The sequence below is a fragment of the Hemitrygon akajei genome, chromosome 5 (genome assembly GCF_048418815.1).
Source record: "Hemitrygon akajei chromosome 5, sHemAka1.3, whole genome shotgun sequence".
Lineage (NCBI taxonomy): Eukaryota > Metazoa > Chordata > Chondrichthyes > Myliobatiformes > Dasyatidae > Hemitrygon > Hemitrygon akajei.
The window spans coordinates 91376010-91401835 of record NC_133128.1 but is presented as its reverse complement, the minus strand read 5'-3'; the positions used below and the strand labels follow the sequence as shown (position 1 = coordinate 91401835).

The window sequence follows — 25826 nt, the reverse complement described above, 5'->3', positions numbered from 1 at the left end:
GCCTAATTTTTGACCCGTGGGTTTTCTTTCAGAAGATGCACAAGTGCTGTGTAATATGATGCATTATCTGAAGTCAAATGGGGGTAGGGCAATCACGGGGAATAATAGTGTGCTAATAATATTGGTGAACAGTGAGACCTTAGGGTTCAACTCTGTAGTTTCCTGTAAGTGGCAACACAAGTGCATAGGATGGTGAAGAAGGCACATGGTATGCTTGCATTCATAAGTCAGGGTCATATAATATATAAATTGGAGGATTATGTTGCAGTTTATCAAAACACTGGTTTTATCAAAACCAGAGGGCTACTACGCTAGCAGAGAACTGTAAACTTAGTGAACACCATGAGCAGTAGATAGATAGATAGATACTTTATTCATCCCCATGGGGAAATTCAACTTTTTTTCCAATGTCCCATACACTTGTTGTAGCAAAACTAATTACATACAATACTTAACTCAGTAAAAAATATGATATGCATCTAAATCACTATTTCAAAAAGCATTAATAATAGCTTTTAAAAAGTTCTTAAGTCCTGGCGGTTGAATTGTAAAGCCTAATGGCATTGGGGAGTATTGACCTCTTCATCCTGTCTGAGGAGCATTGCATCGATAGTAACCTGTCGCTGAAACTGCTTCTCTGTCTCTGGATGGTGCTATGTAGAGGATGTTCAGAGTTTTCCATAATTGACTGTAGCCTACTCAGCGCCCTTCGCTCAGCTACCGATGTTAAACTCTCCAGTACTTTGCCCACGACAGAGCCCACCTTCCTTACCAGCTTATTAAGACGTGAGGCGTCCCTCTTCTTAATGCTTCCTCCCCAACACGCCACCACGAAGAAGAGGGCGCTCTCCACAACTGACCTATAGAACATCTTCAGCATCTCACTACAGACATTGAATGACGCCAACCTTCTAAGGAAGTACAGTCGACTCTGTGCCTTCCTGCACAAGGCATCTGTGTTGGCAGTCCAGTCTAGCTTCTCGTCTAACTGTACTCCCAGATACTTGTAGGTCTTAACCTGCTCCACACATTCTCCATTAATGATCACTGGCTCCATATGAGGCCTAGATCTCCTAAAGTCCACCACCATCTCCTTGGTCTTGGTGATATTGAGACGCAGGTAGTTTGAGTTGCACCATATTACAAAGTCCTGTATCAGTTTCCTATATTCCTCCTCCTGTCCATTCCTGACACACCCCACTATGGCCGTGTCATCAGCGAACTTCTGCACATGGCAGGACTCCGAGTTATATTGGAAGTCCGATGTGTACAGGGTGAACAGGACTGGAGAGAGCACGGTCCCCTGCGGCGCTCCTGTGCTGCTGACCACCGTGTCAGACCTACAGTCTCCCAACCGCACATACTGAGGTCTATCTGTCAAGTAGTAGCCTCTGTAGTAGCCAGGACACCTTTAAGGAGTGATACCTCAAAAAGGCAGTGTCCATCATTAAGGACCACCATCACCCAGGTCATGCCTTGTTCTCATTGCTACCATTAGGAAGGAAGTACAGAAATGTGAAGGCACACTCAGTGATTCAGGAACAGTTTCTTACCCCACTGCCATCCGATTTCTGAATGGACATTGAACCCATGAACACTACCTCAGTACTTTTTATTTTCATTTTTGCAGTACGTACTTAATTTAACTACTTAATATATATATTTACTGTAATTAATGCTTTTTTTCTCTATTATGATATATTGCATTGTATTGCTGTTGCAAAGTCAACAAATTTCGTGACATATGCCGGTGATGTTAAACCTGATACTAATTCTAATGTATTTATAGTATTGTGTACAGTTCTGCTCTCACTGTGGGAGGGGGTGGGGTGTGCTGCTAGAGAGAATGCAGAGAAGATTTATCATGATGTTGCATGGGTTAGAAAGGAGAGATGGGATGAGCTGGGTTTGTTTTCCCTAGAAGGAAGGGTGACCTTATAGAACTGTGTAAAATTATAAGAAGCATCAATAGAGTGGACATCTGTTTCCCGTGGCGGGGGTATCAAAAACAACAGATCATAGGTTTAAGGAGTTTTAAAGAGAATTTGAGGGATAAGGTTATTTCTTTTGGTGTTTTTGATATCTGGAGTTTGCAGCTTGAGGAGGTGTTTGGGTCAGCTGCACTCACTTTAGGAGACGCTGAAACAGGCAAAGGATAGGCAAAGTATACAGAACAAGTACAGGCAAATGGAACGAGTGGTCAACATTCAGAATAAATTTATTATTAATGTGCATATATGTCACCATATACAATTCTGAGATTCTCTTTTTTTTTGTGGGATACTCAACAAATCTATAGAATAGTAACTATAACAGAATCAATGAATGACCACCAAACTGGAGCTTTAAACCAGAGTGCAGTGCAGAAGTCGACCAGCTGCACAAATGCAAAAAGAAGAAACAATATAAATAGATGAGAAATAATATTGAGAACATGAGATGAAGGATTATTGACATATCAATGATAGGGCAAGTGAAGTTGAGTGAAGTTATCCCCTTTGTTCAAGAGCCTGATGTTTGAAGGGTAGTACCCGGTAATTGTTTCTGAAACTGGTGGTGTGAGTCCTGAAGCTCCTGTATCATCTTCCTGATGGTAGCAACGAGTAGAGAGCATAACCCAGGTGGTGGGACCCTGATGATGGATGATGCTTTCCTGTGACAGCACTCCATGTAGAAGTGCTCAATGATGGGGAGAGCTTTACCTGTGATGGACTGGGCCATATCCACTAATTTTTGTAGGATTTTCCGCTCAAGGGCATTGATGTTTCCGTACCAGGCTGTGATGTAGCTAGTCAATATAGTCTCTGCTACACATCTATAGAAGTTTGTCAAAGTTTTAATATCATTATCGAATCTTTGCAAATTCCTATGGAAGTAGAGGTGCTGCTGTGCTTTCTTTGTACTTATGTGCTGGGTCTAGGACAGGCCCACTGAATGATAACACTGAGGAATTTAAAGTTGCTGAGTCTCTCCACCTCTGATCCTCTCATGAGGACTGGCTCATGGATCTCCAGTTTCCTCTGCATTAAGTCAATAATCAGCTCCTTGGTCTTGCTGACATTGAGTAAGAGGTTGTTGTTGTGACACGACCCAGCCAGATTTTCAATCTCTCTCCTATCTGGTGATTTGTCACCTCCTTTAATTTGGCCTACGACAGTGGTGTTGTCAGCAAACTTGAAGATGGTGTTGGAGCTGTGTTGGAACAGTCCTAGGTATAAAATGTTTAGAACAGGGAGCTAAGCATATAGCCTTGTGGTGCACCTGTGCTGCTGGAGATTGTGGAGGAGACGTTTTTTGCCAATCTGAACTGACTGTGATCTGCAGGTGAGGAAATCAAGGATCCAATTGCACAAGGAGGTATTGAGGCTAAGGTCTTGAAGCTTATTGATTAGTTGAGGGATGATAGTATTGAATACCGAGCTGTAGTCAATAAAGAGCATCTTGCTGTATGCATCTTTGAACGTGGACGGAAAGCTTGATGTGGACTCAGTGGGCTGAATGGCTTGTTTCAAAGTTAAAAGTAAGTTTATTATCAGACTATGTATATGTTATCATTTACAGTGGATTCCAGTTGTTTGAAACACATTAGGACCAGTATATTTTGGCCCAGTTAAGCGACTGCCCCAATTATCTGAAGTTTCATGGAAAAATAGTGAAAAGGGTATAAAAAAGACAAATCATCTATTTAAATGGAGTATAGAGCAAATTAGAACAATATCAATACTTATACAGTATAATAAAACTACAGGCAGTCCCCGAGTTACAAATGTTCGACTTACAAACAACTCGTACTTACGAACCGAGGAAGGAGAATGCTGTCCGCCATTTTAAGTCGTTGCTGTTGACACTATTGTGTGTGTAACTTTGAAATTGGCTTAAATTTTTCTTAACAAGATTCACCCTGAGTCCCTCCCCCCTTTTCCAGTCAGCACCGCACCCACTTGTCCCATTTAACCTGTCTCAGTGCGGTGGACTTTAGGACCTGGTGGGCTCGGGACCCGCCGCCGGCAATGTTTCTGTTCCATTGACAGAAAACGATCATGATTGAAAATAAAGTGGAAATAATAAAGCGATCGGAAAGAGGTGAAACACCATCGGTCATTGGAAAAGCGTTAGGCTACAGTCGGTCAGTGATCGGACCAATTTTAATGGATAAAGTGAGAATAATGGAGCATGTGAAGGCCCTGCCCTGATGAAAGCTACAGTTATTACTAAACAATGCAGTGGTTTAATTATTGAAATACATACATTTCGTAAGTGTTTTATATGCATAGAAAGGTAAAATATATACTATATACTAAGACAAACGTTTGACTAACAGACACTAAATAATACTGGGTGTACCTGTTCCAACTTATGTACAAATTTGACTTAAAGACAGACTCGGGAATGGAACTCGTTCATAACCCAGGGACTGCCTGTATACAAGTTTATAATCATTTTCAACAGAGGAATTCATCTGCTGCATTCTTTTGATTGTAAATGGTCAAAATCAGCACAGACACCTGGTGTAGATAATGGACTGCCTTCATAACAATGTTTTCAACAATTGCATCCTCTAAAAATATTCATTTTCGTTGTAACATTCAGGATGATTGTCGATACCTTCAAATTCTTTGGAGTTCCTAACATGTTGAATTAGTGAAGTTGTTTCATTTTCAGTCCCAGATGTTTCTTGCATCTCCAAGCCTGAATGCTTGAAACTACAGTGAGCAAAACATTTCTGAGCAACACGTCCAAAACAGTTTGGAATCCACTGTACTAACTTAGGCTACGTCCACACTAGACCAGATAATTTTGAAAATGCCGGTTTTGCGTAAAAAGGATAGGCGTCCACACTATGCGTTTTTTTAAAATAACTCTGTCCACATTGAAACGGAGATTTCGGCAAATATCCTCCTACTGCGCATGCGCAGGACACATCCACCGAAAACAAACGACATGTTTGGTGTCGAATCTCGCTGCGAAAGATGGTGCATGTTTGTTCAGTTACAGACTAGAAAAACTTAAAAGACGGACAGCTGTTGGCTCTCGCGCAGGAGGACTTAAAAGTAAAAAAAAAACAAATACTGGAGCGTATGGAGGCAACCGACAGGGAGTTCATGGACAGATTGACCCGGCTGATGACGAACTCTGTTGCATTAATAAAGCCCCTTGTTAAATGTATAAAACATGTCTGCATCAGTGTTATCTTGTATTTCCATATAATGTTACATTACGCTGTTACACATCTGTTGTCAGAGAAGTACTTGCATAAATAGGGAAACCACCTTCATAAGAGTAAGGACAGAAAACAGGGCAAAATACTGAGTACTGTATACTTATTTATTCAGTAAGTTATGGGTCAAAGTATTTGGTCAGTGCATTTCTAACTCTTCTGGCTTCAGTCTCGTTGCCGTCTGTTCTGAAATTGTTAGGTTGCGTTCAAGGAAACAATGAAATGGCGCGCTGCCATCACAATCTGTTCCGGCAAGTCATGACAGCGTTTTCAGATTTCTCCGGTTACCCAATCCACACTGATCTGCCAAAGAGGCATTTTCAAAGTTACACACCCTGGAGAGCGTTTCTGAAAATCTCTGCTTTCAGGGGACGAATACGCCATTTTAGTGTGGTGAAGGGTAAAAACAAAGAGAAAAAGCTTCAGTTACAGATTTATCCGGTGTAGTGTAGACGTAGCCTTAGTATTGATTTTCTTACAGGCACTTACAGGAAAAAATATGCAATAGAATTTTATGAAAAACTATACATAAACTGACAAAGACTGACAAGCAACAAATGTGCAAAAGAAGACAAACTGTACAAATGAAAATAAAACTGAGAACATGAGTTGTAAAGAGCCCTTGAAAGTGAGTCTGTACATCTTAGAATCAGTTCAGAGATCCTCTCCAGCTCCTTTCCCCTAATGAAGACAGGCTCATGAATCTCCTGTAGACGATAATCAGCTCTTTGATTTTGCTGATGTTGAGACAGCAATCATCTTCCTCCTATATGGTGATTTGTCACCACCTTTGATTTGGCCAGCAACTTTGATTCTTTGAACCTTTGATTCAGCTGTAAATGATCTTCCTTTGGTATTCCATTAGCAACAATACACATTCAAAATTTAAGTCATATTTCCATGTGATACAAGGCATTATGTCCATAGTGGTTCCAAATCCTCAAATTTTAAAATTTATAATCCAGTTGATCATGGTCATGGAATTATGAAAAGACTATGATCACCCACATCATACGACATGGCACATAATGAACAAATGAACCTAGTTAAATTTCTCATGTTTCACACGTGTCACAGTGCTTTTAAAATTATTTTTTAGAATTGGGTTCCAGCACTTTTCAAGGACAGCTTTCTCTTTCCTGACAGCTGAGTGGGAGAGAAATATTGCCCCAAATCCCTTCCACATTATTTTATTGACAACAAGTGGCTTTTAATGAAAACCAGAAAGGACATACTTCAGCTCGGATACATCTTTTACTGTAATGAAAATCCATCTAACCTTTTAGTTAAACACTCCTATTCCTATCAGTTCTGATGTGGGGTTTTGATCTGAAGCAATTAAACATCTTTGTCTGCACAGATGCTGCCTGACCCACTGAGTGCCTCCAGAAGTATTTGCTCCAGATTCCAGTAACCATACTCGCTCCTGTACCTTTCCTAAGACAGTTAAATCTTCCTTGAAATGAAACTAGCCAGCCCAGCATGGTCTGCTGAGTTTGGAGTGCCACTGAATTCACCACGATAGACTGAAGAGGTCAAGTGACGCAAAATCAGAATCAGATTTAAAATCACTGACATTTGTCATAAAATTCGTTTTGTGACAGGAATACAGTGCAAAAGTAAAACTTAATATAAATTTAAAATAAGTAATGTGAAATAGGATAGTGAGGTAGTGTTCGTGGACCGGTCAGAAATCTGATGGCAGAGAGGAAGAAGGTGTTCTTAAATCAATGAGTGTGGAGTCTTCAAGTTCCTGTCCCTCCTCCCAGATGGTAGTAATAATGCATGTCCCAGATGGTGAGTCCTTAATAATGGATGCCACAAAATTTATAGGATCTAGTGCAGGGTTTCTCAACAGAGGTACCCTGAGAGGTCTCACTAGGGGTTCCGTGAGAGATCGTGATTAAAAAAATAAACATTGTTTTTTGAACTTTGTGCAACGTACGATGCTGCTAGTGCTCACAGTGGTGGGCAGTGACCGAGCAGCCCCATTGGCAATCTCATTAGAGGCCACTCAGTCTAGTATAGCAGTGCACAGTAGACTTGTGTTTATTTGGTTAGGTCCATTCTCAGTTTTTGACTGAGATAGGGGAGGCTGTTGATAATTGGTGAGCTCTGTATTGCACAGAGGGGAGGACAATAGGCCGCTGGTGAACGTGAAATGTGTTTTCTGATATTTGAATGGACTTGCCCAACTTGGGGTGTGATGGCAGCCTCTCCCTCCCGAATTACCTCTCCCAATTTCCCTTTACTGACTTATGGGAGCGAACAGACTCTACTGGTGTATTAGAAAATTGGAAGGAGAGTTTCATTCTAAAGGAATTTATATGTGCTGCAACTTAGCTGCTGGCCTGCTGCTTTGCTGTTAACACTCAAAGCTCCTACACAGGTTGACTCTGTGGTTAAGAAGGCTTATGGTGCATTGACCTTTATCAGTTGTGGGATTGAGTTTAAGAGCTGAGGTGTAATGTTACAGCTATATAGAACACTGGTCAGACCCCACTTGGAGTATTGTGCTCAGTTCTGGTTACCTCACTACAGGAAGGATGTGGAAACTATAGAAAGGGTGCAGAGGAGATTTACAAGGATGTTGCCTGGACTGGGGAAATTTATTTACAAGGGGAAGTTGGGTCAGCACAAGCAACTACAATATTCTAACAAAAAACGCTTAGGGTTAACACGTGTGGGGAAGGTTGGGTCGGCTGTACAATACACAGAAAGCCGTGTGGGGACAGGGTACAGTTACACATACAAAGAACAAGGGAAAAGCACTACGACAGCTATCCCCCTTGACCTTGGATAGCTGCGGCTCCCTTACCAGGACAAACAATAAACCTTCCCAAACATAAATCAATGTACTTACCTTCAGTGAGGTGGTCTGTAAGGGAGAGAGAGAGAGCCAGGCACATGTCTCACCTTTTATAGCATGGGGCTGGGCGAGATAATCCAAATAGGGTGACCAAAAATTTAGGTGTGCATTGATTAGTTGGGAGGGACCAAATGTTGATTGGCGTGTGGCGTGTCCTCCGACCAGCCAGGTGGCAGTGCATCTTGTCACGTGGCTGGTATTTCTGGATACACTATGTCACTAGCATATGGCATGTAAAAGTGTTGATTATTTTAAATGGCTATTGGAATCTGAAAACAGAGTAAAGCTTTTGTTAATAAAGTCATGGTCAGTAAAAGGGTTCTGTCCTAGTAACAGAACATATTACCCAGAAATCAATATACAATCATTATTTAAATTAAATCTACCGAGCCTACCTTTAGAAAAATTAAATCCCATTTTGGCTTAAGCCAGTTATTTAATGGAAACATATTATGGTTGCCTTATGAGTTTTTAAAATTTATAAAATGGAAAAAGATTGATTTCAAGAAAAGTAAGCTAAGCTTAACTGCCTGTGTTTTCCCAAAAAAAGTTGGCTAAAAATTCATTCTCTACTAAAAAGAACATCGACAATTATTTGTGTATTATTATATCTACAACTTACTATTCACGCTAACATACCATGAGCTGTAGATAGATTTTTATGCAGGGGTTCCTTGAGACCTGAAAATTATTTCGAGGGCTCCTCCAGGGCAAAAAGGTTGAGAAAATCTAATCTAGTGCTTTCCCGATGTATATGACGAAGAAACTCTTCTTGTGCTTCGAGCTGGGTAGAGGTATCAATTTTAACTAACGTTTCAATGACAGACTCTGCCACCTTCATCAGGGGTGATGCCTGGGCATTTTGTGTGTGCATGTGTGCGTGCGGTCCATCCCTCCTGATTGGTTAGTCCTCATCCAATCACGTTGCCGGTTCCACCTTGTTTACAGTCGAATTCCAGTTCTTACTTAGAGTAAGACTTTCCTCTTTGTTAAAATTCTAGCTTTTTTTCAATGGCTTCTTTCACCAGGCAGTCCCAAAACCTATTGGCGTGGCATAGTAGTATTGTGCCGTCAAAGTCAATCCTATGGCCATTGCAAATGCAATGTTCTGCTACCACTGATTTCTCGAGGCAACCCAAACAGAGGCACCTCCTGTGCTCCTTGATGTGGGTTTCCATTGTGCCTCCCCTCTGGCCAATATATGCTGCTCCACATTCACAGGAAATCCTGTAAATGCCAGCCTTTTTGAGTCCCAAGTCATCTTTGATCTGCATAAGCTGCAATTTGAACTTCCTTATGGGTTTGTGGATGATATTAATTCAGTATTTCTTCAGGATCCTGGCGATCCTTCTGGAAACCATGGAAATATAGGGAAGACAGACAGTAGCGACAGGTTTCTTCTCATTGCTAGGTTTCCCGATTTTTCTGTAGGCCCTTTTAAGGGCTCAATTGACTTCCTTCACCATGTAGGCATTCTGTAGGAACATTGTGCTTAATCATCTTACTTCTTCTTGGAAACTTTTGGATCTGAAATAGTTTTCACACACTTAATCAAAATAGAAGTAACCACTGTACTTTGGGAGGTGTGATGGTGGCTGTTATTAAGGTTTCTGATTGATACCATGCCCAAGTCATATTAGAATGTCCAAGAGCAGGAGGCAATCATTCTTCTCCATCTCCATCGATTGAATGTTTGGATGTATGCTGTTCAGATGGTCATGGAACTGTTGGAGTGCCTGTAAAGAAGGTGGGACAATGGAAACATGATTAGGTGAGGACTAACCAATCAGGAGGGATGGATATATAACCAATCAGTGGTTATATATACCACTGGACTAGACATCCCTAGGCATCATGCTTGATGAAGATGGCAGAGTTTGTTATCGAAATGTCAGTTAAAATCAATAGTGGTACCCGGTTGGAAGCCCAAGAAGAGCTTATGCATCACAAAATTTAGAATAAGCAAAATTTGGTTGTTTCTCTTCATTCTAGGACAGTAAGTTTCCACAGTCGGGTTTTACCAAAGAATTCAGTGTGGATGGAGGATTCAAAGCTCAAGAGTCTGGAAATATGCCATCCACAGGTATGTGAAAATTGAACATATGGTGCTGTTGTTTTATACATGTTGAAACTTATTTCTTGTGCTAAATCAAGTGCTGCCTAAAGGCATAGCGAGAAATAAATGATCTTTTATAATAGAAGCTATCCAAATATCCTCATCTTCTTGTATGTCTGCCCATTCTAAACTGTTCACTTTAGTTTAATGGAGAGTAGCAAACCTTCATTTCACCTAGATAATTACTGTCTTGTATGTATGTGGGCAGTGAACAAGAGGGCCATCATCATTAAATCCAGTCTTCATCAACCATAAGGAGATATACACCACCTAACAATCTTAGCCAATAAGCATCAACAGTCAAAGATGACTTTTCATTGTCAGTGTACTTGCTACTGATTTGCTGTACCTTCTGTGTCTCAGTATCTATGGAAGGTACTTGAAGGTGAGCTAATGATAGAGGAGATGCTTCTCATTATCTTAATACAGCTTGGATGTGCACGAGCTACTGTATATGCCACTTTGTCTCCGGTACAGAGAATTATTTTTGTGAACTGCAATGTTCAGAATCAGACTTATTACCATTGACATATATGGTATGAACTTTGTTGTTTTGCAGCAGCAGTACAGTGCTGAGAGTACTTGTTTCACTTTAAATGGTGGAGGCTCTAGGTTGAGAGAATGCAAGGGGCAGGTGGGCCTGGGGCATGGTGGAGAGGACTGGGAGGAGTCTGGGGCAAGCCAAGGAAGCTGTTAAAGCAGAGTGGGTGAAGGTAACTGGAGCCTGGCTAAAGGTTGGAATGACATGAAATATAAACATTCTACAGTATAATTAGTTCATCATCTTGATTGACATTCTCTGACCTCAAGTCAGGTTAAGTTCATTGTCATGTGTGCAAATACAATGAGGTACAGGTACAATGAAAAACCTGCAGCAGCATCACAGGCTCGTAGGTTCAGACAACACACAGAACAGAAATTATACAGAATGGTGAAGAAAAGACTACACTAATATCTTGCATAGAAATCTCTCAACCAGAGATATGATCTCCATGGTAATGCAGGAGGTGTTCCATCATGCTCCATTCCTGAGGTTGACTTAGGATTGTGCAAATCGGTCCAAAGCCTGAAGGTTGTAGAAACATAGCTGTTCCTGGACCTGGTTGTGTGGGGCTTGAGGCTTCTGTACCTCCTACTTAATGGTAGTAGTGATTATTCAGTTGATGTCAAGGTGATTGGTGCAGTGGGTTCTGAGGTGAATCAGCATTGGGTAGTAGTTAATCTGTGACCTGGTGCAATGAATGCCATTAAATCCTTTGATAGTGCAGAATACCACTTGGTGTCTGGTGTGAGGGAATACACATGACACTTGACTCTCTGCAAAACTGTATCACCCACTAGGTGTTGTTTTCCAGAGAATGCAATATCCCTGTTGTCCCATGATAATTTCCAATCTAATTTTGAATGTATAGCTTTTATTTCTTTGCCCCTTCTGGATATTATTGGAATTTTCAGAGCTCTTTTAGTAAACCTATTTTTCCCAGTAGTACGTTGAATGTCCCCATTCTGGTTGTTTTTGGTATTGTGATGTACAGAAAGACCTCTGGCTGAAAATCCATAGCTGCATAAAAGTGGATAGGGTGGACAAGGTGGTGAAAAACATTTAGTATGTTTAGTAGGCCGCGACATTGAATGTAAAAGTTAGGACTTCATGTAGTTGGCATCGATTAGTTGAGTCGAGTTGAGGGCCTCCGTCGATCAGAGTTGATCATGGATATTGTGTTCTAGCTGTCTAGATAATGCAAGCCTGGGCAGTACGATATGGAGAGCAAGCTCCCCCTCTCCAAAGGAACAGCAGAGACCGATACAGTTTGTAACCAGCAGTATCCGCAGGAGTTGCCAGTCAGCATTGAATGTATTGTAGGACTGCCTCAAGGACTCCAGCTCTGGATTTTTCCCTCGGAGTTTACTCCCGAAGCCTTTTCCATGAGTGGATATAGCTGCAAGGCAGCAGAGATTTGAGACCAGAGTTTTCCTTCTCTTAGATGAGCTGCCAACCATGACTGATGAGTCCCATTTGCCCAAAGTGACTAGTTTTAAGACACCAGTAACCTGCCTTTGCCCCTTCTATCAGTAGAAATGGTTCCATCGGGCTTAGTAGCTGAGCCACATGTGAAGCTAGGAGCTGGACTTGGTTGTCAGAGGCTATTTGAGGCGATTGCCATTGGGAGCATTTAATAGGTTGTGAGAGCTTGTCCCCATTACTACCTCCAGCTTAACAACCTTAAGAAAAATTGACTAGGCCAGTTAGTCTATTGTGTGCATTTCATCACACTACTAGGTGGATGTGGTTGCAATAGAGAGAATAGGGAAGAGGTTCACCAGGATATTGACTGGAATGAAGGCCTGTAGTTACAAAGAGTGATTGGATAGTTTGAAATGTAGGAGGCTGAGGGGTGAGCTTAGAGGTTTACAAATGTATAAGAGGCAGAGACAGAATCTTTTACCCTAGGCAGAGGAGTCTAAAACTAGAGGCACAAGTTTAAGGTGAGAAGAGAAATTCAAAGGAGATCTGTGAGGTGAGTTTTTCAAACAGAATGGTGAGTTTCTGGAATGAGCTGTCAGAGGAGGTGGAGGCAGATACTATTACTGTGTTTGAAAGACATTCAGAAAAGTGTTAGGAAATGTATAGAGCTACTTGGGAAGCAGGCAGGTTAAATTAATGTAGATAAGCACCACAGTTGGCGAAGGTGAGTTCGGCCAAAAGGACCATTTTCTGTGCTGTATGATCCTATAATTCTATATAGTTTATAATTTATATAATAAACTAAAACAATATAGTTTACCTGAGCTTCCTATTTTGATTATCCCAGGATTCTGTCTTGAATTCTCTTTTGCAAAAACACTCCAACCTTGGTTTAAAAAAAGCTTCAATCTTGGCAATTTTTCTAAAAGAAGTATTTGATGTTCGTTTTGCTGCTGCTCGTAGCTTGTCTGATTGTGTGAGGTTGACCACCAGGGATAAGAGATGGTCTTCATCTCTGTGTAACTAATTTACACACAGCATTATAGTAAATAATTTTAGATGTTAAGTAACTTATCAAGTGGATAGCCTTGAATTCCTGTTGACTTTAACAATAACTTTGTTGTTAGGAATATCTCAAACAAGAAGCCATAGGTTTAAGGAGAGAATAAAGGAGATATGAGGGACGAGGTTCTTTTTATACATCTGTTGCTAGAGGTAATGGAGGAATAGAATATAGCCACTAAACCTGAGGCAATTAGATCTGCACTTAAATTGGCAAGGCCTGAAGGGAAATGGTCATAATGCAGGCAAATGGGATTAGTATAGAGGAGAAGGGGAGAAGGATGGGGAAGTTGTCCTCCTGCATATATTATACAAAGATCTTGTTCTCAGGGTTCAGCTTGAGCAGCTGGGTTCATGCAATTCTGGAAAGCCTAAACCTGCAGCTGTTAACTCTTTTAAAAACTGGACCACAGAACTTGAATAGAACAGTTGTCTACTCACTGGTCTGTTCAGTGCTCCTGCCTTCTGTTTCTCACCTGTACTGTAGCAGTCCCTAGTGTTGATTAGGTACCGAAGACTAACAGGTGAAGCCTTAGTCAGTGGGGCTGGGACTAAAGTTGTGGTGCGGAGCAGTGATTTTTGATGTCACAGTGCCTGAAGTCCGAATCAGCTGGGAAGTGGCAAGTGAAAGGAGTGCACTGGAAGGTTGGTGGTGTCAGGTTGGCTAAATTGCTTAAGCAAGACTAACCAAGATGGTGATATGAGGACTTGTATAAAACTCACCAAGGTAGTGACCTTCCCTCCTTCCTCACCTGTACTTTTCTCACTACTATTATCTGGAACTGTCTTGATACATTTAGAATAAACTCAAAAAGTGCTTGAGGAGTCTTCTAGATCTGTGTGGGATTCTGTAAAAGACAAGTGACATTTGTAATTTTCGTGTAGATGTAATCCAGTGAGTCTTGGTCCAAGAAAGATTTATAATTGAGAATTGATGATTCAATAACAGCTCAAGGCTGGGACAAGAAGGGTTGGAGGATATACCCTTCCACAGATAGGAAAATGTAAATGTTGTTTCTTTCCAAGCATAATGCTAGTGTTAATTCTAGGCTTTTTCAGAAAGGAATATTCACTACTGTGCTTCTAGGAAGGTAAAATTAAAGGGCCCTTTGGTTCAACCTGACCATGCCATGAGTTTTTTGACCATCAGACTAAACACTGTGTTTGGCATAAGCCAAATACCACACGTAATCCAAAACCACCATCCCTACCATGAAGCATGGTGGTGGCTGCATCATGCTTTGGGGAAGTTGCAGGACAGCAGGCCCTGGAAGGCTTGTGAAGGTAGAGGGTAAAATGAATGCAGCAAATCCTGGAGGAAAGCGTGATGCAGTGTTGAAGACAACTGCAACTTGGGAGAAGATTAGCTTTCCAGCAAGACAATGACCCCCAAGCATAAAGCCAGTGCTACAAAAGAATGGCTTAAAAACAACAAAGTTAATGTCCTGGAGTGGCCAAGTCAGAGTCCAGACCTCAATTGAGAATTTGTGTCTGGACTTGTAAAGTGCTGTTCATTCACAATCCCCATGCAGTCTGACAGAGCTTGAGCAGTTTTGTAAAGAAGAATGGGGAAAAATTGCAGTGTCCAGATATGCAAAGCTGATAGAGACCTATCCACACTGACTCAAGGCTGTAATTGCTGCCAAAGGTGCATCTACTAAATACTGACTTGAAGGGGGTAAATACTTTTGCAATCAATTATTTTGTGTTTTATATTTGTAATTAATTTAGATCACTTTGTAGAGATCTGTTTTCACTTTGACTGACACAAGTCTTTTTCTGTTGATCAGTGTCAAAAAAGCCAAATTAAATCCACTGTGATCCAATATTGTAAAACAATAAAACATGAAGACTTCAAGTGGGTAAATACTTTCTACAGGCTGTGTAGCTGAGACCTAACTACAGGTGGAGAAGGAAGAAGACTCCATAGAGTTTCTCACCATAAACACTTACAAAGGGCTTTATCGCCATAATTGACTTATTTTTCATTTGTACTTGTACTCTGGCAAAAATGCTATGGACCAGGTGCTGCAAGGCTGCCCAGTCATTCAGTGTTACTGGATGACATAATTTTTTACCAGTAAGCATAAGAAGGAACATCTCCAAAATCTCAAGAGACTGTTAAAAAGATTACACTGGACAACAAAGATTTTGCTTCCTGAATATTTCTGGGTATATCTTATGGATTTTGGGCTGCTGTTCATGAAAATCACCATGAAATGTCCATGTAATGCACCATTTAAAAAAATGCCTTTATCTGTCATTTAAATTCATAATTCAAGTCGATTAAAATGTTGCCCAGAATGTAAGTTGAAAAATTTTCTACCTTGTCCAGGTATGCCTGGGCATGCTTGATCAGGATGGATGCTGCATGGCAGGACAGGTTTGAAAAACACTATAAATTTCCATGAAGGATTTCGATATTTGAGATGGATATTTCCCAGAATAACTGATGCCACGATTAAAGAAGACATTTTTGTTGGTCCAGAAATCAAATAGGTCATTAATGGCCAGCAATTCAAAGAACTTCTAGTGGGACTGGAGAAAATTGCATGGAAGGCATTCAAGGATGTTGTTGAAAATTTTTTTGACAAGTGCAGAACACCAAACTGCATACAGCTGGTTGACATCATGCTTCAAGCATACAAAACCATGAAGTGCAACATGGTGAAAGGCTTCCAGGGCATTGTGGTGTTGGAGAAGTGATATCAGGGCAACTGGAATCCATCAGTGCTGGCTGATCATTGTTGGACACTTAACCAAGAAGCCTCAGACACCAAGTACAAATGAAAATCATCAACAAAACATTTTTAGCTTAATTGAACTATTGCAAAGCGTCAGCACCATTATGCAATTAAACGCATTATATTCAGTAAAGGTTAATTTCTTGTTTCTCCAAATTCCTATGTGATATAAGAGGTCTGAAATTGTATTTGCGTGCAGCTTCAAATGATCTATTGTAAACAAAAAAAATTCTGAGGGAGCAACACTTCCGGAAAATTTTTTTTGCCCAGTGTTAATAGGCTCAGAGCATGATGCAACAAATGTGAATTTTTTTAAACAAAGTATCATTACACAAGTGTGCTGAGAAAATTCAAACAGTGGTGGATGCCCCAAGGCCAAAAGATATGTCACAGTTGCAGTCCTTTTAAGGATTTGTCAATTACAATAACAGCCTGCTGCTAAACCTGCCTACTGTGCTAGACCCTTTGAACGTATTACCATAAATCGGGAAGAAATGTCAATGGACAAAGCTGTGTGCAGTAACTTTCAAAAAGACAAAATGGCGCCAGACATTGTACTCACACATTAAGATCCACATCGTCCAGTTGAACTTGCCTGTGACACCTTGCCTTACAGTATAGGAGTGGTCATGTCACATGTTATGAGTGATGGAAGTGAACGCCCATGAGCCTTTACTGCAGCAGAGAAAAAATACACAAAGACTGATAGAATAAGACCTAGAAACTAGTTTGTGGTGTAATATATTTCAACCAGTACTTGTATGGGAGAGAGTTTACCCTCATTACTATCATCAACCATTGGTGTCCAACTTCAGTCCACAGCAAGGTGATCCACTACAGCAGCAGTATGGGGGACTCTGTTCCTTGGAGGACACAATTACAAGATTATAAAGTCAAGAGGACAGATAATCATGGAAATGCTGATGGATTGTCCCATTTACCCCAGGCAAAGGAAATACCTGAAAAATTTATAAACAAGGACATTTCTCAATGTATTGTCTCTAATGCAAATGAAAGGTCTTCCTATTACAGCAAAAGTGATCCAAAGGGAAACCAGAAAAGACCTCACACTGTCTCAGGTCTACATGGCCACCCAAAATGGCTGGAATGCTGAGCAGAAACTCTGGTTTCCCCACTTTTACCAGCACCTGGATGAACTTGCTCATGATGGAGGTTCCCTTATGTGGGGATTGAGAGTTGCAGCATCTAAACTGAGAGCGAAAGAGGTCATGCAGATCATGTAGAGTTGATCAAAATGAAAGTGTTGGCAAGGAGCTTTGTCAGATGGCCTGGGATAGATCCGCAGATCGTGCAGCTTGGTGTGCACTGTTCGGGATGCCAACACATCCAGAAGAAAGTTGTCCAGAGTTGTCAGAACCACCTCCTGCAGTCCCAGAGTCAAGTCTTACAACCACCATGGAGGAGACACCAGAACATGACACTGTTTCATATACGTAAGTCTCTCCTGCCAAACAGAGTGACCTCCCCACAGCCCCCTTCCCATTGATCAGAAAAAACATTAACCCACAAGAAGAAAAAACCCTCTAAAGCAATTAAATCTTGAGGGCTGAATGGGACCATTTACAATGCTGTGGATGTCTATATACAGTCGGCCCTCCTCATCAGTGTGGGATTGGTCCGGGGACCCCCCCACAGATACCAAAAAACGCGGATGCTCAAGTTGTGGACTTTAGGACCCGGTGGAGCTCTGGACCTTATTTAACCTTTCTCCGTGTGGTGGACTTTAGGACCAGACGGAACTAGGGACCCGCCGCCTGCAGCGTTTCTGTTTCGGAAAACGATCACGATTGAAAATAAAGTGGAAATAATAAAGCGATCGGAAAGAGGTGAAACACCATCGGTCATTGGAAAAGCGTTTGGCTACAGTCGAGATAAAATGAGAATAATGGAGCATGTGAAGGCCCTGCCCAATGAATGCTACTATTATTACTAAGCAATGCAGTGGTTTAACTATTGAAATACATATGTTTCTTAAGTGTTTTATATGCATAGAAAGGTAAAATATATATGATATACTAAGACAAACTGACCAACTGACTCTAAATAATACCCGATGTACCTGTTAGAGAACTTATGTTTTTTTCAATTCCTGATCTGCGGTAACCTATGCACATCCTCCCATATACTTTAAATCATCTCCAGATTACTTATAATACCTGATACAATATAAATGCTATGTAAATAGTTGTTATACTTATTGTTTAGGGAATAATGACAAGAAAAAAAAGTCTGTACATGCACAAACAACAAGTGCTGGAGAGAGAATTTCCGGGTTTTCCTGTTCCGCGGTTGGTTGAATCCGCGCATGCGGAACCCGTGGTTAAGGAGGGCTGACTGTAGTAGTTGTATAATATACTGTGTGTACGTATGTATGAATATAGTTATATGTACAGTATATACAGTGCCTATGAGAAGTATTCACTCCCCTTGGAAGTTTTCATGTTTTATTGTTTTACAACATTGAATCATCGTGGATTTAAGTTGGGTTTTTGACTGATCAACAGATAATACTCTTGTGTCAAAGTGAAAAATTTCTACAAAATGGTGTAAATCTATTACAGTTATTAAACACAAAATAATTGATTGCATAAGAATTCGCACCCTTCAAGTCAGTATTTAGTAGATGTACCTTTGGCAGCTTTGAGTCTGTGTGGATAGCTCTCTAACAGCTTTGCACATCTGGATGCTGCAGATTTTCCCCATTCTTCTTTACAGAACTGATCAAGCTTTGACAGATTGCATTGGGATCGTGAATGAACAGCCCTTTTCAAGTCCAGCCACAAATTCTCAATTGGATTGAGGTCTGGACTCTAACTTGGCCTCTCCAGGACATGAATTTAGTTGTTTTTAAGCTGTGTAGCTTTGGGTTTATGCTTGGGGTCATTGTCTTGCTGGAAAATTAATCTTCTCCCAAGTCGCAGTTCTCTTGCAGACTGCATCAGATTTTCCTCCAGGATTTCCCTGTATTTTGCTGCATTCATTTTACCCTCTGCCTTCACAAGCCTTCCAGGGTCTGCTGCAGTGAAGCATCCCCAAAGCATGATGCAGCCACCACCACGCTTCACAGTAGAAATGGTATGTTTTTGATACTGTAATGTGTGGTGTTTGGCTTATGCCAAACATAGCATTTTGTCTGATGGCCCAAAAGCTCAATTTTGATATCATCAGACCATTGAACCTGTTTTCCAGCTGAAGTCAGAGTCTCCCGCATGCCTCTGGCAAACTCTAGCCAAGATTTCATGTGAGTTATTTTTCAACAGTGGCTTTCTCTTTGCCACTCTCCTATAAAGCTGTGACTGGTGAAGCACCCGGGCAACAGTTGTTATATGTGCAGTTTCTGCCACCCAAGCTTGTAGCTCTTCCAGAGTTGTCATAGGTCTCTTGATGACCTCCCTCACTAGTTCCCTTATTGCATCTTCGCTCAGTTTTTGAGGACGGCCTGTTCTAAGCAGATTTACAGCTGTGCCATATTCTCTGCAATTCTTGATGTTTGACTGAACTGCACTCCAAGGGATATTCAATGACTTTGAAATTTTCTTGTATCCATCTCCTGACTTGTGCTTTTCAATGACCTTTTCTTGGAGTTGCTTGGAGTGTTTCTTTGTCTTCGTGATGTAATTTTTGCCAGGACACTGACTCACCAGCAGTTGGACCTTCCAGATACAGGTATATTTTTACTACTGTTACGTTCCCCAGTAACCGGGTGACTTACCAGCAAAGATAGATAGGTCCGCTGAAGCCTGGTGCTACTATTTTCAAACGTTTTTATTTATAAAGGGGCACAAACGTATGGTTACTACAAAACATTCAGATCATATACATCGTCAAAACTCAATCTAAAGCACAGGTGTAGTAATAATCAATCAAAAATGAGCTCTATCGTTGTCTAGGGGATACTGAGTCCAATTGGGTATAAGAGTCACTCAAAGTCTGCAGGCTTCCCCGTTTCGGGAACCGCTGACATTTCACGTGTTGGATAGAGAGAGAAGGAACACTTGCCCGTCGTCTTTGCGAAGCAAATCCCTGTTGTTAGTTAAAAAGGTTTGTCCTTTGGTTCCAGCCACAGACTCCCGATCCGGAATCTAACGCACGTGGCTTCCTTCAAAATGGCTTCCCGCTCCGACGGGAAGCACTATCGTGTCTTCTTCGGGTGTCTCCTTGGTGCGTCTGAGGCCCCGCCTCGGCAGCCCACCTTTTATCTGGACTGGCAGGGTTGTCGATGTCTATCAGGGTGGGGGGGCGAGGCAATCTTTCCCCCATCACCCATCTCACCTTGCCCTGAGGGTCTGCACGTAGGCCAGTTCCTTATTCCACAAAGGTGTCTCCCAAGACAATGGCTATGTCCAAGGCTTTTGTCTTGTTGAGCGACCAGCCCACATTCCAAACCGTAAGGCTCTCTCTCTCTCTCTCTCTTGCGATTCTCACAAAGGAGGGGGCTGAGGTCATAACACTACAATCATTGAAGCACCTTGATTGCACACAGGTCTCTAATTTTCCATTTAACTTCCATTTAACTAACTACATGACCTCTAAAACCAGTTGGTTGCACCAGTGATGATTTGGTGTGTCGTATTAAGGGGAGGTGAATACTTGTGTAATCAATTATTTTGTGTTCTATGTTTGTAAGTAATTTAGATCACTTTGTAGAGATCTGTTTTCACTTCGACATGAAAGAGTTTTTTTCTGTTGATAAGCATCAAAAAAAGGCAAATTGAATCCTCTGTGGTGTGTGTGTGTCTGCAGTAGAAATTGTGGGTCCAGGATAGGACTGTATAGTCATCAAAGATCTCATCGTTAAAGGAATGGACGTCATCATCGGATTCTGATGGACAACCGAAGAGAGTGAGTGTGTGTGTGTGTGTGTGTGTGTGTGTGTGTGTGTGTATAGATATATAAATAAAAGCAATAAGGTTATATGTAATATTACGTGAATGGCATACGTCATTATACACATCGTATGTGCACACCTCTCTAAGCTAAATGTACATGAGTTATCCCTGATGCCGTGGTTTTTCTTTCAATTAGTTTTATGTTTTGAAGTTACAAACATAACACCTTGTTCCCCATTTAAGTAATGTCTTTCTCCACCACCACTAATGGGCCTCATTGGCATTATATTTACTCACATCATGATCCTCCACTCAGATGACATTGTCTGTTGCTGCCTTTCTCTCTCAAGCTTTCTAATGCTTAAACCTCACATCCTGAGCCACAGATTAAAGCTTCAAATGCTACTGGTTAGGTTGAAAAGCCATGAGATTGGTTGATATTGTAACTGAAGCCTGAACTTCTAAATCTACTTTAAAACTGAAGGAGCCCTCAAAGCTTTGTAGCAGCAGCTTATACAAAATTCGAATGCAGAATAATCTGAAGCCATTACTATGCCATATGACATGATTCCAGGAAAATTATTTTTTGTTTTTACCAGGAACGCAATATTTTCAACAAAATCTTTGGTGGATTTCTAATGAGGAAAGCCTTTGAATTGGCATGGGCAAATGCTTGCGTTTATGGGTAAGAAACTTAATTATTTCATATAGTGTATGTACATAATGGTACCATTATGACTTCTCCAGTTAGACATCATAGTCTTAATTGTATTCCCCATCCCATCAGTTATGTTGCCGTTGTGTTGTATTTAATCTTTCATTTGATCTCCTTCCTCCAGGTAATTAAATGGGCTGTTTTAACACAACACAGATACAGTATGCTTATTTTGATTCCACTTCTGTAACCAAGATCCTGTATTGTTAGGTTTTTTAATATTCTGGACAGCATTCTTCCCCCTGTATGTACTTAATTGCTTCAAAAGGTTTTAAAATTGTAATTCTCTACCCTGGCTGGTTGTGGAGGCCAGAGCACTGGAGGTAATTAAAGAGGAAGTAAGTACATGCTTTTAATAATGAGGGAATTGAGGGCTCTAGGGAACTACCACAGAAGAGATGAGGCTTTGGGCAGATCAGCTGTGGTCATACTTAATGTTGGAGCAATCTCAAGGGCCAAGTGCCCTTCTGCTCCTATTTAATGTTCTGTAGTCAATGAAGATCTGTTGCTGCTGTCAGGGGAACCTCTTGGTGTCTGATGTTTCAGCTACTCATGTTCCCGAACTCTGCTTGTGTATTTTTCCAGTTTATTTAGAGAAAAGGAGAAAATCTACAGATGCTGGAAATCCGAGCAACATACACAAAATGCTGGAGGAACTCAGCAGGCTAGGCAACATCTAGGAAGAGTACAGTCGACATTTTGGGTCAAAACCCTTCGGCAGGTTTTGGCTCAAAATGTCAACTGTACTCTTTTCCTGGATGCTGCCTGGCCTGCTGAGTTCCTCCAGCATTTTGTTTGTTTATTTAGAGAATTGTTTCTTCTTTCTCATTCTATATAGTTTTGAAGGTACCAGAAGGTAAAAATGAGAGGATTGCTGTTATGTGACGAAGCATGCTTTATATATCCTTGTTGCTGAAGTTCTTGTTGTTTTTATCTGGAATTTTCCCAAATCATTGTCTTCAGGAGTTCCAGACCTTATCCAGTTGCTGTAGATGATATTCTGTTTCAAAAACCAGTTGAGATTGGCTCCCTGCTGTACCTTTCATCACAGGTAATGTATGTTTAACAAAATTGAAACTTTGTGTGCTTTGCTGATTCACGATAGCTTGGCTGAATTAAGTTAGTCCAACCAGAGATCAGGCACTGATCCCTCACTAAATATTCTGTCACCACCCACCTCCTCTTCCCCTACTCCAATAGAATTTTTAGATTTAGTTTAAATCTTTCACATTCAAAACAATGGAGTGTTGTTCCTTTTATTGTAAAACAGTATTTAACCCTATTTTGCAATAATTTAGCATCGAAGATTACTTGATTGTCATTTGTGGCACATTACATAAAGTTTGATTACTATTTCTTACATTGTAAGTATATACACAAATTGCAAATGTTTTATGACTTCAAAAGAGTAACACAAACAATTTTAGTTAATTTTGCCATCGGTTAATTAGGGCAGCTGCTTATATGGGACAATCAATTACTTAGGGTTACCCATAGCCCTCTATTTTTCTAAGCTCCTTGTCTCTATCCAGAAGCCTCTTAAAAGACCCTATTGTATCTGCCTCCACCGGCAGCCCATTCCACGCACTCACCACTCTCTGAGTAAAACAAACTTACCCCTGACATCTCCTCTGTACCTAATTCCAAGCACCTTAAAACTGTGCCCTCTCATGTTAGCCATTTCAGCCCTGGGGAAAAGCCTCTGACTATCCACACGATCAATGCCTCTCATCATCTTATACCCCTCTATCAGGTCACCTCTCATCCTCCGTCGCTCTAAGGAGAAAAGGCCAAGTTCACACAACCTATCCTCATAAGGCATGCTCCCCCATCCAGGCAACATCCTTGTAAATCTCCTCTGCACCCTTTCTATAGTTTCCACATCCTTCCTGTAGTGAGGTGACCAGAACTGAGCACAGTACTCCAAGTGAGGTCTGACCAGGGTCCTATATAGCCGTAACATTACCTCTTGGCTCTTGAACTCAGTCCCACAGTTGATGAAGGCCAATACACTGTATGCTGCCTTAACCACAGAGTCAACCTGCACAGCAGCTTTGAGTGTCCTATGGACTCGGACCCCAAGATCCCTCTGATCTTCCACACTGTCAAGAGTCTTACCATTAATACTATATTCTGCCATCATATTTGACCTATCAAAATGAACCACTTCACATTTATCTGGGTTGAACTCCATCTGCCACTTCTCAGTCCAATTTTGCATCCTATTATTGTCCCACTGTAACCTCTGACAGCCCTCCACACTGTCCACAACACCCCCAATCTTTGTATCGTCAAATTTTTTTAGTCTTACTAACATCAAGTAGATGCAAGGTTGTTACTGCGACACAACTCAGCTAGATTTATTTCACTCCTATATGCCTTTTCGTCACCGTCTGAAATTCTGCCAACAATAGTTGGTGTCGCCAGCAAGTTTATAGATGGCATTTTAACTGTGCCTAGCCACAGTCAATTACTATAAGTTTTGCATAAGCAGTTCAAATAATTTCAGTCTCTGCAAGGGGAGCTGGCAAAATTGTTTAACGTAACAGCTTTCCTTTGTTCACTATTCAGGTTTGTTACACCGAAGGCAACTATATTCAGGTCAGAGTCCACAGCACAGTGGTTGATCCAGTTTCCCGGGAGCACCATACCACCAATACCTTCCATTTCACCTTTGGCTCTGAGAATGAAGTGATGCAGGTTTTCCCAAAGACCTATGGAGGTAATACATTTTTGAGGAGTGCTTAGATCTGGCCAAGAAGCAGTTTCACAGCTATTCACTTAAGTTAAATTGCTGTTAATTTTGTGGTTAAGTTGATAACAAAGACTGTTAAGTAAGAATTACATTCATTAAATGTTGGTTATCTATCTGAATTTTTTCAGTCAGCACCTAAGGAAACAGATTACTAAGATTGATATACATTATAAATTGTAGAATCTGCATGCAGGTGAATAATTAACTTAAACTATATTATTATGCTATCTGCAGCAGAGTATGTTGTTAGCTTTCATTCCTTCAAAGAGTTGGATTAGTATAATTAGTTGGATGAGTAATGACTTGTAGCAATCACATTAAAATATGATTCTAAGTGACTGGAACCATTTTAATTGCACAGTGATCATTGATGAAACTGGTAACTCATTTATTCTCCATTCTTAACTTTGCATTTAGGCACTTCAGAGAGCATTTCATCAATGATATTTTATAAATAAAATATTTATTTTAAATTTTATTACAAAGTACATATATGTCACCATGAGATTAATTTTTCTATGGATATACTCAGAATATCTATGGAATAGTAACTATAACAGGATCAATGAAAGATCAATCAGAGTGCAGAAGGCAAAAAATATGCAAATGCAGATGGAAAGATACTGTTCCCAAAGGAAATTAGTAGCATTAGAAGTGTATAGATATACAAATATTAGCAGAGAAATAAGAAAGAATTAAAAAAGAAGTTAGCTTAAATAGTGTAACAGGAGGGGATCATCACTTCCCCGGCTATAGGTTTGACTCATGGCCAAGGGCGCTCTTTGGAGCAGTGCAGTTGTCTCAGTCTATTACTAAAACTGCTCCTCTGTTCAGCCAAGGTGGCATGCAGAGGGTGAGAAACATTGTCCAGAATTGCCAGGATTTTCTGTAGGGTCCTTTGTTCTACCACAGCCTCCAGTGTGTCCAGTTTGACCCAATAACAGAGCCAGCCTTTCTAATCAGTTCATTGAGCCTGTTGACATCACCCATGTTGATGCCATTGCCCCAGCACACCACTGCATAGAAGATAGTACTGGCGACAAGAGACTGGTAGAACATGTGAAGAAGAGGCCTGCATACTCCAAAGGACGTCAGTCTCCTCTGGAAGTAGAGGTGAATCTGGCCCTTCTTGTACACAGCTTCTGTGTTGGTGCTTCACTCAAGTCTGTCATCCAGGTGCGCCCCCAGGTACTTGTTGGTCTTCACCATCAATAGTAACAGGGAGCAGTGCGGGCTTAGTCTTCCTAAAGTCCATCACCATGTCGTTTGTCTTACTGATGTTGAACTGCAGATGATTTAGCTTGCACCACTTGACAAAGTCCTTCACCAGAGCCCTGTATTCATCCTCACGTCCTCTTTATACACACAACTATTGCTGAGTTATCAGAGAATTTCTGCAGATGACATGACTTAGTGATGTATCTAAAGTCCAAGGTATACAGGATAAACAAGAAGGGAGCCGATACAGTCCCCTGTGCTGCTTATAGCCATGTCTGACACACAGCTGTGAAGCTGCACAAACTGTGGTCTG

General features: G+C 40.9%; 1 protein-coding gene across 4 annotated transcripts in view; it reads left to right on the top strand.

Moving 5' to 3' along the window:
* LOC140727973 (acyl-coenzyme A thioesterase 9, mitochondrial-like) overlaps window positions 1-25826 on the top strand; it is an 80375-nt gene that overhangs the window by 47690 nt on the left and 6859 nt on the right. For all 4 annotated transcript variants that reach the window (XM_073046021.1, XM_073046020.1, XM_073046022.1 and 1 more), the window contains 4 exons: window positions 10080-10170; window positions 21425-21510; window positions 22504-22591; window positions 24112-24262. In XM_073046021.1, coding sequence (XP_072902122.1) covers window positions 10080-10170; window positions 21425-21510; window positions 22504-22591; window positions 24112-24262 — 416 coding nt within the window. The remainder of the gene's footprint in view (window positions 1-10079; window positions 10171-21424; window positions 21511-22503; window positions 22592-24111; window positions 24263-25826) is intronic.